Source organism: Amphichorda felina, assembly GCF_050947745.1.
Source record: "Amphichorda felina strain 45539 chromosome Unknown scaffold_1, whole genome shotgun sequence".
In the NCBI taxonomy this organism is placed as follows: domain Eukaryota; kingdom Fungi; phylum Ascomycota; class Sordariomycetes; order Hypocreales; family Bionectriaceae; genus Amphichorda; species Amphichorda felina.
The window spans coordinates 2,186,625-2,204,676 of NW_028145049.1; the positions used below are offsets into that span (position 1 = coordinate 2,186,625).

Genomic DNA, 18,052 nt, shown 5'->3' on the forward strand with positions numbered 1-18,052 from the left:
AATAAGCTGTAAACGAAGGTGCGAATGAGGGAAGAATGGATGGTCGGGCGGGATGATCATGGCAATCCATGGGAAACATTTGGTGGGGCCGAGAACGGTGGAGTATCCGTCTACGTAGCCCATTCCCCATCATTGCCGAGCGCCGCGAATTCGCAATCACGTCAATTCCGTCCGGCATTCGGAGGCCAATACGGATACGCATTATACGTATATACGAAGCACGGAGACCCTCAGACCACCAAAACTAGTCATGTGTGTCATTATTCATGCTTCATCATCACACGACTGCTATCCTTGCTGTCATCGCTGTTCCTGTTTCTGGCCTGGTAGTATCCAAAATGCCCGCCAATAATCACCAAACATGTCTGTCCCTTGATGTACGCTCATGCGTTCTTCTCTAACCGCACATACTGCGCCGGGAAAAGCCCTTTGGCTCCCATAAACGTCCCGTGGAACCATTCGCCATTGACATCCTCAATCTCCCTGATGTCTGCCCCTCGGGGGAACAGCAGCTCGTCGTCCACGCCAGCTTGCGGGTACCACGACCACTGGGCCATCCCCCGGAGCCCAACACCTCCGTCGGGAGGGAAGCTCTGGGCAAAGGTCACCCCTCCGTCGCTCGCCGGCGCCATGGCCTTGACGTCCTTGGTCGCCAGCCGCTCCCACATCTGCTCCCCCTGCGACCACGACCACTTCTGCAGCCCCTGGCCCCGATGCTCGGCGCTGTCGTAGGGCTCCGCCCGGAGCGCCCGGCCGCCCACGAGGTCCCTGTCGACATACCGCCACTGCCCTACCTTGCCCTCGGTGAAGCCAACAATGACTATTCTGTGCCCGTTCAGGCACCGCCTCCACCCGGAGTGGCCATTCTCGAAGCTGATCTCGCTGTGCGCGACAAGGTTGTTGTAGCACGAGAAGCAAATGTCGTAGTCCCCCGCCACGGCGTCCGCGATCAGGGCGCTCGTGCAGCTGAAGCAATGATAGCGGGGCTCCACCGGGGGGATGGGGTCCTGGCACACATCGCACCTGGTCGTGAACGTGAGGGGCTTGAATGGTCCTATATTGGAGGCTGTCGGCCCCGTGAGGATGGCGGCGGTTGGTGGCCGGCCGGGGGATCTGGGGCTGACAGGGCGGCCGTTGCCCGCCTGCGTGGCCTCGTGCGTGAGAGGTAGAAGCATGTGCGTGCATGACTTGCCCTGGTTGACGCAGTTGTTGCAGAAGCCCCAGTCGCCCTCGTTGCAGACATCGCAGCGCCAGTAGCACTCGTTGGTCCACACAAAGCACCTGGAGCAGAAGGTCCCGCTCTCCAGGCGCTTCCGCGGGTCGTCGGTCGTGAGCGTCTTTCTCCCGTCCGCCCCTCCTGGCGTGGACGGCGGTGGCGTGTACCGGCTTGCCGTCAGCATGTGAGGCATCGCCAGCGTGCCCTCGCTCTGCTGCCGCACCTTCTCCCACTTGTTCCATGCTCCGTAGCCGAATCCGAACCAGTAGAGGCAGCCCTTACCCGTCCGGTAGCAGTCGAGGCAGATGTTCCATTGGCCGTCGGAGCATATGTGGCAATTGTAGTGGAGCTCGTATTCGATATGTGTCCTGCGACACCTCGAACAAGTAATGGACGGCTCGGGGTACAGCTGCGACCTTGTCCGTTTGTGGCCGGATGTTGGCGAAGTGTTGCTGACGGAATTGGCGACCGACGAGTGGACAACGGACAGCTCAGCCGGACGGTGAGATCTGGCTCCGCTGCCGCCTGTTTGCTCCTGCGGACTGGTCGGCGTTTGGGATGGAGATGTATCCCTCAGGGCCGGATTCCCACGTGGGACACGGCTGGCGAACGATTGGAGGTTGCCCGTGCTGCTGGCTGCCAGCTCCGAGGGCGGCGGGTTGGGAGCAGGCACGTTGGGCGTACTCGAGCTCCGACCCTCACTGATACTTGGCCGCGGTGCTGTCGGGTCCGAGTTTGGAGTTCGCAGGGGGAGGTCGGTCTGGGACCGGACAGCTGGTCTGTTGTCGGACCCCGGGGACGACGACAGCACGGGCGTGGTAGAGCTCCGGCCACCGCTGCCGGTTCTCCGCCTGGGACGACTCGTGTGCTCCCGCACATCGAGATTGGCTGACATGGACGGTGGCGGCCGACTCCGATCCTCTGAAAAGCGAGGGGCACTGGCAGATCGGGAGTGGCCATGGGCTCGGCTGCTGGGCCTGGTGCCCGAGCCCGCCTGTGTGATTCTAGAGTCGGACTGGCTCGAATCAGCAGGTCGTTGCGAGCCGCTGTGACTGCTAGTGTTGCTCCTCCTCGTCCGCTCCTGGCGAGATCTCTCCCTCTGGCGTCGTCTGTAGGCCTCGGTGATCCTGCGGCTAAGCTCATCATCACGGCTTAGGTCGATGTTATCGAGATCAAGCCCGTCGAGGAGCCCCTCCTCCTGAATCTGGCGGGCAAAGTCTTCAATCTCTCTTTCAATGTCCCGCTCGCTCATGTCGGCCGAACTGATCAGCGACCGCAGCGAGGACTGGTGTTCGACCTGGCGCTGTCTCGACTCGCTCCGCCTGCCCCGGCGGCGCTCACCCTCGGGATTCAACTGATCCGCACTGACGCGCCCAGTCCCAGTCCCAGCCCCATCCCTTCGAACGCGATGGCGGCCCTCCCGAGTGCGTCGGTGGCGGTCGTCAGAGCTTGGCTCCCCGCTGGACCTTGACCGACTTTCTCTCCGTCTCCTTGGCCTGGATGGCGCGCCGGGGGCGCCACTGGCCTCCCGGAGACTCATTTCCCTGACATCATCCAGCAGCCTCTGGTCCTCCTCGTCAGCGCGTCTCTCGTCCGGGGTCCGCTCGCGCGTTGTGATCTTGGGCAGCACCTGGTCACCGGGCTTGTACTTGGCGGCCATGTCAGCCTTGTCCGAGTCGGAGCGTCCCTTTTCCGGATGCGCCGTGACAAACATGTCGAGCAGTGTCACGACTGTGGCATTGTGCCTCGTGTCTCGCACATGTGCACGGCATGATGGGCAGGTAAAGACGGGCGTGTCGGGAGTCGGCGGGATCGGCGACTTGTCGACGGTGGCGGCCTGGAAGGTGAACCATTCCTTCAAACAGGAGCCGCAGAAGGTGTGCAGGCAATCAAGCAGAGTGAGCGGCTGGTACAGGAGATCGGTGCAAATCTAGGTACGGCCCGAGAGTTAGCTAGCATTCGTGGGCTGTATACAGCCTAGGTAGGGTGGTCAAGCCAAAAAGGCGGGGAGAGCAGCATACAGAGCACGTCAGCTCCTTTTCCAGGTCGAGGCCGCCCTTTGGAGAATCCATTCATGATAATGCTCAACGTGGACGGCCCATTACTCAAATGAAGGGCAGATTTGCAAAAGACAGGACAGAAGAACAGGGCTGCAGCAAAATACGAGGCGGCGTGGACGACATGGAGCTGGATGGAGCTGGATGGAGGATGCAGCGCAAGACCCGAGAGTCGTATTGGCGGGGCACGAACCACCTAAAACGCCCAGCGGGCCATTTCTTAGCATTATTACGACCATGCATCATGCACGTCGCCAACGTCCCTCTCAGCTCTTGCTAGCGTTTTCTTGATTTTTCTTGAAATAAGGCATCTTACTCAGACTTGGCTCTAGTAATTCTTTACGAATACAGAAAGTAATGCGGGGACTATTACGACTGCAGACTCAGCTTCGCCGGGCACGGCTAAGACGAGAGAAGTGGGCACAGCCGACTCCCATAAATGCCGACACAGGCCTACAGCCAAGATGCAAGACCTTCCCAAGTAAAAATCTGGGGAATTCTTGTCGCCTAAAATTTATCTGGTGTGCTATCCCGCATAAGAGTACTTCTTGGCCTGCCATTTATGTGATGCCAGCCAGGCAGCCAGCCATGCCTAGGTAATAGTGCTTAAGAGTGCGTCCACTCAGCCTTCTTCTTCTCGGCAAAGGCCTTCATGCCAATCTTCTGGTCCTGGCTGCCAAACAGGGCGTGGAACACGCGCCTCTCATACTCGACGCCGTCCCGCAGGGGCAGGTCCTGGCTCTTGTTGACCACCTCCTTGCAGGCCTGCACGGCGACCTTGGAGTACCCGGCAATCGTCTCGGCCGTCTTGAGCGTCTCCTCCATCAGCTCCTCGTACGTGGGGAACGCCCTGGCGGCGACGCCCCACTTCTCGGCCTCGACGCCGGAGAAGGACTTGCCCGTGAGGATGAGCTCCATGGCCTTGGCCTTGCCAATGGCGCGCGTCAGGCGCTGGCTGCCGCCGCCGCCGGGGATGGTGCCCAGCTTGACCTCGGGCTGGCCAAAGTTGGCCTTCTCGGTGCAGTAGATGAGGTCGCACATCATGGCCAGCTCGCACCCGCCGCCGAGGGCGTGGCCCGAGATGGCGGCGATGATGGGCTTCTTGACCTGCGTGGTGAGCAGCGACCAGGACTCGATGAAGGCCTTGGTGTATGCCTCGGAGAAGGTGAGGGGCGCCATCTCCTTGATGTCGGCACCAGCGGCGAAGGCCTTCTGGGACCCGGTGAGGATGATGACGTTCGTGTCCTCCGAGCCATTCAGATCAACGAGGGCCTCGTTGAGCTCATCGATGAGGGGAGTGCATAGCGCATTGAGAGCCTTGGGGCGGTTCAGAGTCACTGCGGACCGGGTAAGCTTGGGAACAGTCGATCTATCAGGTAAAGAGCAAACTGACCTTGGGAAACACCAGGCCTCGGCTGGGAGACCTGGATGTACTCAAAGTTCTTGGAGCTGTAGGCTCGAACGAACTGAGGCAGGGTGGCCTTCTGGAAAGGGACGGCCTGGACGCGCGAGGCGACCGGCCTCAGGCAGCGCAGTGTGTTCATGATGTTGGCTGCGGGGGTGAGGAGAGCTGAGCTCGGTGAGATGATGACAGGAGTACAATAATCAACAACCAACTAAATCTTTCCGATTCGGTCTATCGTCGATGCAATCAACTCGAGACGACGCCGAAGTGGGAATTCGGGGTCGGATGAAGCTCGAGGAGCTCTGGGTCCACTGACGCAATGGAAAGCGTCGGCTTTGCAACCGAGGATAATGGCTTCCATCCTGTGAGAGCTAGCCGGCCGACTCTGATTGGACCACAGCTGCACGGACACATCTCTATGCGAACTCGACGATAATCACAACCTTTAATTATGCATTCATATGAAACGGCGTGTCAATGAGTCTCGATGTGACGTTGGGCCGTTGATGATCGGCCGTCTTGTCCGCTGGATTTGGATCAGATCATAGGTCTATGGCTCTCTGTTTTTAATATAGATCCTGTATTTTGCAGATGGCAGTCTATATGAGCTTTCCTCCAACGGCACGATGACTGCATTCGTGGAGGTAGAAGAAAACCATCTGCCTCCAATAACAAGAAGGATTTGAGCTTCAAGGATTCCTAGCTATCATTCCTCACCTCGAGATCGTAGCACTTTATCTCGACGCGCATCAACTGTCGATGCTCAAATCGAATTGAAGCCGGAGGGTAATTGGGTCACTGGGTGGACCACCGCTGGACACTGCCACACTCTGGGGTCAACTCAGGGGTCCATTCTACCGGCAAATCCTCGGTGTCCCACCAACCCAGCTGGCTTTACGTGGCTCCAGCCTCCAGGGCGAGCCCAGGTCGCCGTTCGCGACAGCACGTTTTCCTGCCAGGTAGTTCCAAGCACAAGCCATTCCCGACCGAGCGCATCGGAGAGGCCCTGGAACCTTGATACCTTTTCTTTTTCTAATATTCAAAGCTTTCGTTAAAATCTTCCTTCTTCACTTCGCGTCGATCAGCTCCCGCAACAACAGCCCGCCATGGATGCGCCCGAAGCAGAGCAGACCCCTTTTGAGGCCGTCACGGCCCAGACGTCCAGGCTGCAGATGGTTCGTCCCCGATCCCCCAAATATCGAGAGGCACCTATCTTGGAGATGATGACTGACCCTGGTAAAACAGAAATATCAAGCGCTCCTGGACCAGTCGACTCCCTACCTTCTCTACCGATGGGTCGGCACCGGTATCCTCCTCGTCCTCTTCTTCCTCCGCATCCTCCTGGCGCAAGGCTGGTATATCGGTTCGTGGCCTGATTTCCCCTCCTGGCGATCCGAGAAAGACAAGCTGACTAGAGTCAAGTTGCGTATGCGCTGGGCATCTACCTCCTGAACCTGTTCCTCGCGTTCCTCTCCCCCAAGTTCGACCCCTCCAATGAGGCCATGGACAACGAGATGGAGGATGGCTCCGTTGGCACCCTCCCCACCCGCCAGGACGACGAGTTCAAGCCCTTCATCCGACGCCTGCCCGAGTTCAAGTTCTGGTACTGGGCGACGAGGGCCATCACCATCTCCTTCGTCTGCACCTGGTTCGAGATCTTTGACGTGCCAGTCTTCTGGCCCGTCCTGCTCATGTACTGGTTCATGCTCTTCTTCCTGACGAGTAAGTCTCCCACGCGTGTGCTCAATATTCGCGTTGATCTAACTGTGGACTCCAGTGCGCAAGCAAATCCAGCACATGATCAAGTACCGCTACGTTCCCTTCACCTTTGGCAAGAAGAAGTACGCCGCCAAGAACAACTCCTAGAGGAGGAGCATGGGGGAGCAAAATCGCTACCGGAAGTGCCCGTCACGCCGAATTCCGTTGCTTTTGGGGTTATGTACACTATGAAATGATGGCTATTGGCGTTGTCAACCTGGGGCTTTAATGCTATATACTCGGGCGTGTGTTTGTGGAAGGACGCCTGGCGAAACTGGGCAAAAACGCTGCGCACATGTATAGACGGGTGGAAAACATGCCCGTAGAGGCCACACAAAAAGTCGAGACCTCAAATAATGGTTCAATAACGAAGAAAAGAATTTTAATGATTGAGCACCGCTGGTGAATGTTGCTGATCAGGAAGAGACTGGGCTATTATGTGTCGGTTTAATGGGGGTGGTGGGGACGAGCGAATGGCCGCCAGCCTTGTGCGCAACGACAGACGGACCCGACTTTTTTGTCCTGCCTTCAGCATCGTCCGAGCTCACCACGGGGCAACGACGCAGCTCGATCCACCAACGAAACCTCCTCACCATCGCCCTCTTGCATCTTCCTCCTCAATCACATCACCAGCGGAGCCATCGGCAAATCGCATTAACATATTGAGATAGCCGCCAGTTCGCCCTCTCGCGGTCGGAGCACCGCGTCCGTCACCATGTCGTCCTCGCGCTCTGGCGAGCGCATGGTCCACCAGGACTTCATCGCTCGCATCCGCTACTCTAATGCCTTGCCCCCGCCGCCGAACCCCCCGAAGCTCCTTGATATTCCCAACACTGGCCTTTCCAGTGGCCAGTACACGACGCCGGGCTTCGCGTCACGCCTGGCTAGGGAGCAGCCGCTCAACATTGAGGCCGATGGCGAGCTGGGCATGCCTCTAGATCTCGTAGGCATGCCCGGCGTCTTTGATGGCGATGAACGATGTGAGATTCCCTGCAGATGAGTGCAAGTCGTTGCGCTCTGGCTGACTCTTGTTCATTAGCGATCCAAGCACCTGCACATCCCTCGACCGTCCACCCGCACGATCGAGCTCTACTGAGGCCAATCACGGCCATGGGCAAGCGCAAAGTCGCCGAGTCAAACGTCTCTTTTCTCCGCCGAACCGAGTACATCTCCTCCCTCGGCACGAAGCGAGTGGAGGCCTCCTCCAGCCCTCGTGCGCTGCTCAACACAACCAAGAAGGCTGTGCGACGCTCCCCTGAGCCAGCGGCAGACTCTCCCCGTGTCATTAAGCGCAAGATTGAGCGCAGCTTTGACCTGGCGGAAGAGGAGCTCAAGAATCACAAACGGGTCAAGCACCCTACTAAGAAGAACCTGGAACTTGTCGACGCGACACCCCTAATTCCCGATCTGGACGCTTTCCCCGACTCTGGCGCGTTTGTTACTATCAAGTTCGCCACGAATCCGGTTGCTAGCTCTTCTGAATACGACAAGCGTCTCCTGACCTCGCTGTTCAAGCCCATTGAACGCACCGAGGCAGAGGAGGAGGCGTACGAGGCTGCCCTGGAGGCCCACCTGCAGGACCCCATCAACATACCGAAGCCGCAGAACTTTATGAACTACGAATTCTTCCTGCCTCACAACAAGGCCACCGCCGTGAACTTCCGTCGCAAGTTCGACGTGAACGACCCCGACTGCGAGGACGAGGGCCTCTACACCCACGAGACGGACACGGGAGGCTGCTTCCAGTTCAACAGGGTCCGAGGGTACGAGACCGCTCAGGAGACGGAGCTCGACCACACGACCAAGTACTCGAACGAGATCATTCTGGCCGCCAACGACGACGAGACGTACCCGCGGCAAAAGGCCGTATACTACTACCCCGTCCTGCAAAAGTCCACCATCCGTCCCCAGCGCATGAAGAACATTGCCCGCACCATTGGCTTCGCCGACGAGGACGAGAAGGTTGTGGAGCGCATGGACGTCACGGTCCAGGACCCCAACGAGGACATGCTGACTGCGATGAGGAAGTACAAGCAGCATCCGTTCGGCTGGGAGGAGGAGGAGCCCGAGGAGGGACACAAGGAGGACGGAGAGGAGCAGCCCCTGCGAGAACAGAGCGAGGATGCCGAAGGCGAGGATGACGGCGCAGAGACTAGGCGGGCCAGGCCCCGGTCATCAGCCGAGCCCCGGGATGTGGATGGCGAGGACGAGGACGAGGATTAAGCGGCGGATTTGCTTTACCAACCATTCGGCGTAGGATCATGTGGCGAGCTTAGACAGATGGATATCGGGATAGTCACGGAGCTTTTTGAAATTGTGGGCGCAAGGCATAAAAATCATGGCTTCAGGTTGAGCATCAGTGTCTTGCAACGTACGGATACAACAGCCCGAAGTAGTCTTTGAATCAAAATACCACCCAACCCAAATCCGCACCGTTCCCTAATATGCGGCCGCCCGGCCGCCCAGGTACTCCGCCGCTATGCGCTCTAGTTCTCATAATTCCATGCTCGTATCCGTATCCCGTACATGGAATATATCAGTCACCCCGAGTGGTACCACTGATAAGAGGTATCATTTCTACGCTGGCATTTTCTTTGTTGCGCTGCCGGGATCATATCCGATTATCTCGCGGTTATCGTCAATTACCCTTGCGTACCTATACTGTTGGTCAGTAACAAGACATCTTTGTGTGTCCTGTCTAAGGAGGGAACTCACTCCAGGAGTAGGCGAAAGAACCAGGCCTCCATGTCCTCTTTGCGAACCGCCTTGTTGGCCCATTCGCGGCTTGCCGCGGCAATCTTCTGGGCATGCTTGGTACCATCAGCGCTCCCAAAGAAGCGCGTCGCCTCGAGCCAGTCGTCGCCCTGCAGGCTAAGCGGGACGTAGTGCAGCCAAGGCCGGAGCCAGTCAAAGTGCCACTCTCGGAACAGGGCCATCTTGAAGACGAGGCTGCGGCTCCGCAAGAACGCGTAGAAGCGCCCAGAGAAGGCGTTGCCGTCCATGTCCAGCAGGTACTTGTACCCCCACGCGGCCTGCTGGTCCGCCGGCTCGGCCGGGTTGAAGAAGTTGACCTGCGCCTGGCAGTCGCCCGGGTCGCACTGGCCGATGTGCGAGAACTGGACGTCGACGAGGTCGCTGTGCTCGCCGCGCGACACCTTGCTGACGTGCCACTCGGCGTCTGCGCCGCCGCCGTTGCGGACCATTATCTTGCCCTCGCCTCGCCCGTTGATCTTCTGCACAAAGCGCTGGCGGTGCTGCCGTCTCCAGCCCCCGCGGCGGCTGAACCCGCCCGTCGTCGAGCCGCGCCAATACAGTTGGTCCCCCTTCTTTTCCCAGGGCATGTCCAGCTTTTCATCGTAGGCGACCCTGTCATACCAGTACCAGGGGGAAGGGTAGATGAGATCGCCGTATGTCGAGATTTTAGACTGCGAGAAGATGGGAAAGAGGTCGTGGACGACGCTGTAGGCATTTGGTGCGAAAAATCCATGGGTCGTGCTTACCGAGGGGTTGATGCAGACGTCGGACATGGCCGTGACGTTGTAAATGAAACCGAGATCGCTGTATCCGTACTCGCTAATATAGTCGATCTGTTCGTCCTCCTCGAGGCTCCGTGCAGGGCTCTCGGGAGGGCACGACATGCGCGAGTTGGACCAGGTCGGCTGCCTGGCAAAGGAGTTGAACCGCGTGACCTTGGTCTCGTCGAATCCTGCGCCACGACCGAGCTCCTTTGCCGGTGGACTAAAATCGTTGAAGGGCTTCGTGACAGAGTTGGCCAGTGGCATGTTGGTGTCTTTAGCACGGCCAACGAGCCTCGACATGTCATCAGCGGGAACCATGACTCTTGGCTCATCGTGGATGTTGAATGCCAAGTCCATGTCTGGTAGGTAGTTGGCAAATTTGTTAATCATGCCCTCGGTGGCATTCCGCTGCCACTCCTCAGCCCCATCCATGTATTTGATTCTATGGTTCCGTATCGCGACCCCGAGAAGAAAGTTGTCTCCTCCAAGAGCTTCCTTGGCTCTCTCGCGTATGGTCTTGGGCTTCAGACCCCAGAATGGCGTGATGAGATCGTAGATTGTGTCAAACTCATCTACGAGCTGGACCTTATTCGTCTTGGCAAACTCGAACCACTTGTCAAAATTGGGAGGCGGGGACATTTTGTACCGCCTGCGGTACTCGTCGACGGCCTCCTTCAGTGATTTCGACTGGCGTTTGCGGACCGCATCAAACTCGCGCTGCTGGTCATTGATGAGGTCTTCAATGGGATGCAATCCGGTTCCCTGAGCCTTCTTGGGTGTGGTAGACCCGGTGATCTTAGGTGGTGGAGGGTTCCTCCATGATGCAGGTGTGGGCTGCTCTGGGGCCGGTGGCGGTTGAGCTGCTCTGTTAAGAAGAACCGTTGGTTCGCTCGAGATACGGCCGAGTGAGTATAGGATGAAGCAGAAAAAGACGGCACTCGCCAACGGGAGGGTGAAGCGTGATCGCATAGCGACAGATGCTCTGTGTCACCTAGGCGTGGTTTGGTATGCGGATGGATGCACCTCCTAGGAGTCTCGTCTCAGTCTTGGAGTTGCTGAGGTGGACCAGTTGACGTCAACGCCACGGTTGTGCCATTAAGTTGCAGATCCACTTAAAAGATGAAACGTTAAATAAAGCCGAAAGGAAAAAAACAGGAACAGGCTGGCTAGATTAAAGCTTTTCGCGTTGTCATGTCATCATTTCTTTGGATTGTCGCATTGAAGTGGTATTGTTTTCTTTGGTGTTTTGTTGGAGGTTGCTGCAGGCTTGGCGGCGTTGACTCGACTACGGGCTCTTGGCAAGGATCGGCTCCTCCAATGCACCCACCCCCCTGCCACTTTGCTGAAGGTTTACGGTATGACAGATCTTGGTTCAGACTAACAGGTATTATTGTTTTGTGACGCTTGCTGGGCTCTACGCAGGTTGAAACACTGGTCGATTTCGTACACGTAGCATCAATTCTCATGACAGACATCATCGGATGTGGCAACAAAGCCTGGATAAACTTGGTGCCAACGGCTCAGCATCATGCCTTCTTCAAGATTTGCGACTATCACAGACTGCAATGGTATCTTCCGTAGAGAAACGGTGACCCTCTGAACGCCGAGATTACCCGCTTAATCAACTTTTATTTTCCAGGAGCATACGCTCGTCTAGTAGAAGAAGCCAATGATCTTGCCAGCGACGTGCTTGCGGCGGGCCTCCTCGTGGTCCATGATGCCAGCGGAGGTGGTCAGGATGACATAGCCGAACTGACGGGCGGGCAGCAGCTTGACGACCCACTTCTCGAGATCGGCCAGGCGGACGTTGTAACGGGGGGAGATGACACCAGTCTTGTTGAGACTACAAGTTGCGCAAAAATCAGTATAAAGTCATTTCTGATGATTTGACAACGGGAGAACATACCGGCCGTTCAGCTCAACGACAATCTTGCCAGAGCGATGGTCATCGACCTCCTCGAACGCTCCGATGTAGCCTATTTAATATGTTAGATATGTTGCGTAAGACTAAACGTTAAACGTCATGGTTAAAGAAAATCAGAGAAACGTGTAAGATCTCCGCAGTTTAATATATCGGCAATTTATAGGGGCAGAAGCCGTGGAGCAGTATCGACCGTCGCCCTAGTTATCATGCCGAATGGGTGTGTATTGTGTTCCCATCCATGTGAATGGGTAAAAAGACCAAAGGTTGGACGTACCGTGGCGCTGCATGACCTGGAGGAACTTGGTGATGACCTTGGAGCTGGGGCGGATCAGGACCTGACGCTTGCCAGACTTCTCGGCATTGTTGATGGAGTTGAGGGCATCGTGGAGAACCGAAGTGCGGACCATTTTGGCGGTTTGTTGGGTTGGAGATTCTCAAGTCGGGAGAGGGAAATGAGGTATCTGCCAAAACGGAAATTCCAGGTTAGCCTCTCTAGGCCGTGAGCAAGGAGAGTGCCCTCAGCGATCGGTCGAGGAGGGTTCTGCCGCCCAATGCTGAAGGGGAGGAGCGTATCTCGAGAGCGCGCCGGCATGGCCGCCGTGTCCGCCTCGTGCCTCTGCGTGGAGTTGAAAAATTCCGTCGAGGTTGTTGAGGGTTTCGCTCACGGGAGGCGCGTCCCGAGATTGCTCTCCCCCGCCATAATGAAAGGCATCATCCTACCCGGATCCGACTCGCTATCAGCGAAAAATAACATACATACCTCTAGAATGATCCGTGTGATCGGTGATGGATTGATGGGATTGGGGGAGTCGTGAGGGTCGGAAAAAGTATCGTCGTCGGGGGCGTGAGGGAGAAAGTGGGTCCGCACACAAAAGTTGGTGTGCCCTGGTGGCCCGTGCACGTAAAATTGCCCTAAAGATTGTGCGCACTCGGTTCGCCTGCATTTTTGGCCAAGCGGCCGATAGCGACCTGGAACCTATCTAGATCCAACCCACGCACGATACCACCCGTCCCCCATTTCCTTCTTCATAAAAAACATTTGAATCTTCGAGGATCGCCCGACAAGAGAACAAAACAAGATGGTGAGTCCTCACATCTCCGGCCCTGCCCTTAAAACGCATCGTTTCCGAAGCCTTGCGCCCGCCGCCGGTCCTCCGGCCCCCCGATTGCGCACATTGGAGACACCGCCCAGGCCCAAACGAGAATGCGAGGCTGACAATGCTGGATTGAATAGTCGGACGTAGAAGACAACACTCCCGAGGTCGCCGTCGACGAGGTTGAGGTGTCCGGAGATGCCCCCAAGGGCCAGATGTCCGTTCTGGACGCTCTCAAGGGCGTTCTGAAGCTGGCTCTGATCCACGATGGTCTCGCCCGCGGTCTCCGTGAGGCTTCCAAGGCCCTCGACCGCCGCCAGGCTCACATGTGTGTCCTCAACGAGAACTGCGAGGAGGAGGCCTACAAGAAGCTCGTCATCGCCCTGTGCTCCGAGCACAAGATCCCCCTGATCAAGGTCCCCGATGGCAAGCAGCTCGGCGAGTGGGCCGGTCTCTGTACGTGATGAGAAGATTGCTATTTCCAGGCCCAATTTACTAACATCATCTGCAGGCGTTCTCGACCGTGAGGGTAACGCCCGCAAGGTCGTCAACTGCTCTTGCGTCGTCGTCAAGGACTGGGGTGAGGAGTCGCAGGAGCGCTCTATCCTCCTCAACTACTTCCAGACCGAGCAATAAATGTTCGGACGGCGTTGAAGTGAAGGGATAAAATTAGAGGCGCAGTCTTGGTTTACAGGCTCTCTGGAACCGGCTCAGGTCTGGTGCTCCGGTGCCACAACCTCAATTGGCCGACCATCCACACGTGGAAGGGAATAAAAAAAAATGTTTTCCAACTCGGACAGTCTATTGTTCCCGTGGCATATATGTGACTATTTACGCCCTTCGACCTACGTACGGACTGGATGTTAGCGAAGTGCCAAGGGCTGGGTAATGGGCTTGCTTGTGTTAGACGGACCATGATGATATGGTAGCCGAATCCCGTCTTCACCTCAGCAATCTTGGGACTGCTGGTAGAACTCGGCTCTAGAGCAAAGGCCACCTCCTCAAACTTGGGATCCAAGCTCCCTTTGGTTTTCCACCCCAACGCCCCACCTAGAGAGATTGGTGAGCAACCACCGTAATAGTATCCTGTCCCAGCTGCCCCAGGGAGCTTACCTTGCCGCGCCTTGTCCTCGGAATAGTTGCGGGCAACCTCATCAAACTTGACGCCCTCGTTCAACTTCGCCATAGCCTCTTCCTTCTTAGCATGCTTTTCGCACTACCGAGGCTGGTGTTAGCTCAAGTGCTCGCGCGGACGCGAGGGTGCAGATGAGCTGCATACCAAAATGTGACGGACGTTGATAGATTGCGCGCCCTTTGCCTTGCCACCAGCTTCCTTATCGCCCCCTGCCCCGCCCTTCCCCTTTGCACCACCGCCCTTCTTGTCGTTCTTGGGCATCTTTGGGGCAGAGCTGACCTGTTTGGGGCAGTACGTGTGTCCGATTCGGGTTGTTGAGGTGGCTGTGGCTGTGGTGAGACGGATTGCCTGGGTTAGGGTAATATTAGGTGCTGGTCACCAGCGCTGGTGGGGGACGCTCAGATGCTGGTGATGCCCCCGCCTTGCCTGGACCCCTCAAAGGGTCCCTGCTCCCTGAAAACAGTCAATGCCGTCTGGAAGGCAGGCACCTGCACCTGTCGCGCCTCAAAACAAGCGTGCAGATGTCTCGTTAGTGATGTCCCTTGAGATATACTGCTGGGATCTTTGGCTATGCGGCTGCCCGGTGACATTTTATTCAGCTTGAAGTTTCTAGTCAGCCATATGGTTATCCCTGCTGTCTCCCATCCTTTTCCCCCGCCCATCACAAAAATACCTTTTTGGAAGTGAAGCCTCTTCTTATAGGGGCAAATCACCGCTCCCATACCAGGTCACTGAGCTTTCGATACCTCTCGAGCCCCTTGGTGTCCTTGCCATCCCTCCGACTCCGACCCAGAAACTCCTTGATGGCCGCCGCGGACTCGGAGTCGACGATGCGCACAAACTCCTCCTTGACTACCCTCTCCTCCGCCTTGATCACCTTCCACTCCAGGAATCGGTCCTCCCCGCACCGCTCCTTGACCATCTCACCCTCGAGTTTCTCGACGAGATACCAGTCGTCAACCTCTGATGGCCGCGGTGTGATGGTGATCCTGTGCATCGGAGTCTGCCCCTCGAGGCGCTCCAGGGCTAGATAGAGCTCATAGACGCCGGATTGCGCGTTTCTCTTCTGGCCGTACTGGAGGAGGGTGTATCTAAATGCCGAGAAATCAGCGGACGCCGGAGGGGCAAAAATACAGGAATCATGGAGCACCTACTGCCCATCGTAGCGGATTCCTGCCTTGGGAGCAAATGGACTCTGAAGCAGGTGGCCTCGAAGAACCCGGACACGTTTCCCAACGTGGGTCAAGAGCGGCAACCACATATCCGCCGCAGTTCCCTCCCTCGTGTACTTGATGTTGCCCTCGGGCCAGTTGGCTATCTCGCAGCCGTCAAGCAGCGGTAGCGTGGGGATATCGTACTCGCCCTTGGACAGGACATCACTGGAGCTGCATAGAATCCCATCTCGGTGAGCACAGGCAAGGTTCACCCACCAGCTGTGGCGACCGCATCAGCTTGGGCTCCTCTATCAATAGGCTTGAACTTGCCATGACTTACTGTCCCTCTATGAAGGTGGCGTCCCCCTCGCATTCCGAGAGATTTTCGCTCTTCTTGGCTTGCCACCACTCGTGGTTGTTACGGGCGGCTTCATTGAAGACCATGTTCTCCAGTCTACCGCCGGGTGCTGTCAAACGGGCGCACCTCTCATCATCGAGGCCAGAGTAGGCATCGCCAAAAAGTAACCTCCACCGCCTCTGTAGGCTCTCGGCAACACAGAGATCGGCACGAAACTGTGCAGGTATGGAATCTGGGCGATTCGACGCATCTAGCATGTCGTAGAGAAGCTTATCGAGATGTGCGTTGTTGACTTTGTCCAGGGAAATAGTCGGCACCCCGTCACACTCGCTATTGACGGCATTCACGAGGATTTGCATCAGCTCATCGCGTCTGGCCCCTAGTTCCTTCTCCTCACCCAGGCTACTCCGAACGTCGTCGCAGAGATTCTGTAGCACCGGATCATCGGGAGGAGGTGGGTAAGTAGGGGGTTGGCTTCTAGACTTGAGTGTGAGACGACGGTCTCTACCGAGTCAGCCGAGTATCCTCCACCTGCTCGGGCTGGCCGGGGAAAACCCACCTGAAGCCTCGCTTTGAGGGATATGGCTGTTGGTCGCTGGTTTGGGCAATTCCGCGTTTGGTCTCGAGTGGTATCGGGCCCATGACAGCCTTTTCCTTGAACTGGGTGCTTGCTTATCCAAGCTGGACTCCATCGGGCAGTGATATTGTTAGCGGTGTGGGTTGCCCTTGAATCCTACACCGGCTAGCTGTCATATAGGCTAGTCGCTGCTCAATAGTAATGACTTAGTCTCTGGCTTCGCTTGAGGCCGGCGATGAGTAGATGGGTTGAGTAAACCATAGGCATAAGGTCTACAGGACACCAGGGCGCCCTGGCCATCGTTTGACAGTCGCCCCTAGGTATTCTGAACTTTGCCGTCATAGCTGCCAGTGGGTGGAAAATATGCAGGAATCCTGGCATGGCTGTTTGCATTCTAGACAATGAGATGGCGTGTTGCTCCCGTGGCGTGAGCGAGTGACTGCTCATGACAGCAGAGAAGATAGGTCTCAAGTGCTCTTGGAGCTACCTAGCTATTTACTGCAGAGCCTTGGCGAAGCGAGGTGAGGCTAGACGAGTTGCCTTTGCCTGTGTCCTCTCATTTGAGTGGGATAGGAGAATGATGTGCAAACGCGAGCCGGAGGCGCTCAGTGGTGAAGGTCAAAGTGGCGGTCTTGGGCCAAGAGTCACTAGGACGGACCTCGGCAAGCTACATAGACGTGTCCTTGACAGCCTAGAAGCGGCAAGTTGACAGCTCTAGTGAGCGGTAAATAGTGGTGATGATGGGCATAGCGCTCATTCCTACTACCATCGTATTTGGAAACGTCAACTTGCCATGTGACGTTGACGGTGGCAGGTTCCGGTCGGTGAGGAGTAACCTCGTAGTATGGGTTCGCGTAGAGCAATGGTAATCATTTTCCGGAGTGGTAGAGTCGTAGGTGGGCCATGAATAAATACAACCGTCCACTGAGATTGTTACGTCGTGGTGGGCTCATGGATACATTCCTATATCTATCCTCCGTACCCGCCTCGTATTTCTACTCGAACAAAGCCGCCATATCACCTTTGGTTTGCGGAGCAAAGAGACGCCCCGCATTGCAAGCATCATGGCACCCGTCGAGCTGACAGTCGTCATCACCCCGAAGAGCCCGGAGAAAGGCGCACAGGTGAGCTGGCGATACATGGAGAGGAATATGAACCAAAAACTTGACGGTGTTAGTTCCTCGAGCTGTTCCAGAAGTGCGTGGACTATGTGCAGCAGCATGAGCGGAGCTATGTGTACCGCTACGAGATGCACAAGGGCATCAAGGAGCTGAACGGCAAGGAGCAGTTTGTCGTCCTCGAGGGGTAGGTTATTACTCGGTACTCAGTACTGGTAGACCGATGATGAACATCTAGGTGGCTGACTTAATTAGGTACACGGGTAAGGAGGGGATGGAAAAACATATGAAGGTGCCGCCGGTTCTTGGGCTGCTGAAGGTCATGGGAGATTTGGTGGACACGCAGGTCATCATGACTACCAAGGGAGCGGGGATCACGGCGAGGCTGTAGGGTGTAGACGGTCGTCAAAGGATAGAATTCGAGTAAATTCAACCCATGAATGCGATGATGAATCTTAGAAACCAACCATGAGGAGGAAGGGATGGCGATGTGAATGTTGCTCACCGCCTTCTGTAGTGGGCTGATTTGGTGATTCTGCCGCGCCAGACTTGACTGCTGGGAAGGACTTGGAGGAGCAGTTAGGACTGATTTATGTTCATCTCACAGCAATTGATTTTCAAGATCACTCACCCATGAATCAATTAATACTTGCTTACTCTTTGGGTTCTGTCGGCTCATGTATTTGATAGCCCGCTCACTTGGTCCACGCCGAGATTTGTGGAACAGAGCTACTGCGG

General features: G+C 56.5%; 10 protein-coding genes across 10 annotated transcripts; 4 read left to right on the forward strand and 6 right to left on the reverse strand.

The window, feature by feature from the left end:
• Positions 1-383: 383 nt before the first annotated feature.
• Positions 384-3,288, reverse strand: ACO1O0_000709 (uncharacterized protein; the record flags this gene model as incomplete). Its single annotated transcript, XM_083190206.1, has 2 exons — positions 384-3,146; positions 3,238-3,288. 2 exons carry the CDS (start codon positions 3,286-3,288, stop codon positions 384-386), a joined length of 2,814 nt encoding a protein of 937 aa, XP_083054065.1.
• Positions 3,289-3,879: 591 nt separating this feature from the next.
• On the reverse strand, positions 3,880-4,817 carry ACO1O0_000710 (enoyl-CoA hydratase echA; the record flags this gene model as incomplete). The annotated part of the gene is made up of 2 exons (XM_083190207.1): positions 3,880-4,610; positions 4,667-4,817. The coding sequence occupies 2 exons, from the start codon at positions 4,815-4,817 to the stop codon at positions 3,880-3,882; spliced, it is 882 nt and encodes a 293-aa protein (XP_083054066.1).
• A 967-nt stretch (positions 4,818-5,784) lies between these two features.
• On the forward strand, positions 5,785-6,544 carry ACO1O0_000711 (protein retrieval receptor; the record flags this gene model as incomplete). The annotated part of the gene is made up of 4 exons (XM_083190208.1): positions 5,785-5,853; positions 5,924-6,041; positions 6,101-6,400; positions 6,456-6,544. 4 exons carry the CDS (start codon positions 5,785-5,787, stop codon positions 6,542-6,544), a joined length of 576 nt encoding a protein of 191 aa, XP_083054067.1.
• A 607-nt stretch (positions 6,545-7,151) lies between these two features.
• On the forward strand, positions 7,152-8,659 carry ACO1O0_000712 (RNA polymerase II-associated; the record flags this gene model as incomplete). The annotated part of the gene is made up of 2 exons (XM_083190209.1): positions 7,152-7,416; positions 7,476-8,659. 2 exons carry the CDS (start codon positions 7,152-7,154, stop codon positions 8,657-8,659), a joined length of 1,449 nt encoding a protein of 482 aa, XP_083054068.1.
• Positions 8,660-9,147: 488 nt separating this feature from the next.
• ACO1O0_000713 (glycosyl transferase family 90-domain-containing protein) lies at positions 9,148-10,923 on the reverse strand (the record flags this gene model as incomplete). The annotated part of the gene is made up of 1 exon (XM_083190210.1): positions 9,148-10,923. The coding sequence occupies one exon, from the start codon at positions 10,921-10,923 to the stop codon at positions 9,148-9,150; it is 1,776 nt and encodes a 591-aa protein (XP_083054069.1).
• A 684-nt stretch (positions 10,924-11,607) lies between these two features.
• RPS22 (40S ribosomal protein uS8) lies at positions 11,608-12,285 on the reverse strand (the record flags this gene model as incomplete). Its single annotated transcript, XM_083190211.1, has 3 exons — positions 11,608-11,797; positions 11,861-11,930; positions 12,153-12,285. 3 exons carry the CDS (start codon positions 12,283-12,285, stop codon positions 11,608-11,610), a joined length of 393 nt encoding a protein of 130 aa, XP_083054070.1.
• A 672-nt stretch (positions 12,286-12,957) lies between these two features.
• Positions 12,958-13,608, forward strand: RPS12 (40S ribosomal protein eS12; the record flags this gene model as incomplete). Its single annotated transcript, XM_083190212.1, has 3 exons — positions 12,958-12,960; positions 13,113-13,428; positions 13,484-13,608. The coding sequence occupies 3 exons, from the start codon at positions 12,958-12,960 to the stop codon at positions 13,606-13,608; spliced, it is 444 nt and encodes a 147-aa protein (XP_083054071.1).
• Positions 13,609-13,799: 191 nt separating this feature from the next.
• On the reverse strand, positions 13,800-14,368 carry PIN4_1 (peptidylprolyl isomerase; the record flags this gene model as incomplete). Its single annotated transcript, XM_083190213.1, has 4 exons — positions 13,800-13,817; positions 13,886-14,022; positions 14,086-14,188; positions 14,252-14,368. The coding sequence occupies 4 exons, from the start codon at positions 14,366-14,368 to the stop codon at positions 13,800-13,802; spliced, it is 375 nt and encodes a 124-aa protein (XP_083054072.1).
• A 448-nt stretch (positions 14,369-14,816) lies between these two features.
• On the reverse strand, positions 14,817-16,261 carry ACO1O0_000717 (PUA-like domain-containing protein; the record flags this gene model as incomplete). Its single annotated transcript, XM_083190214.1, has 4 exons — positions 14,817-15,198; positions 15,262-15,486; positions 15,602-16,096; positions 16,179-16,261. The coding sequence occupies 4 exons, from the start codon at positions 16,259-16,261 to the stop codon at positions 14,817-14,819; spliced, it is 1,185 nt and encodes a 394-aa protein (XP_083054073.1).
• A 999-nt stretch (positions 16,262-17,260) lies between these two features.
• On the forward strand, positions 17,261-17,705 carry ACO1O0_000718 (putative quinol monooxygenase; the record flags this gene model as incomplete). The annotated part of the gene is made up of 3 exons (XM_083190215.1): positions 17,261-17,320; positions 17,374-17,501; positions 17,570-17,705. 3 exons carry the CDS (start codon positions 17,261-17,263, stop codon positions 17,703-17,705), a joined length of 324 nt encoding a protein of 107 aa, XP_083054074.1.
• Between the last annotated feature and the right edge of the window lie 347 nt (positions 17,706-18,052).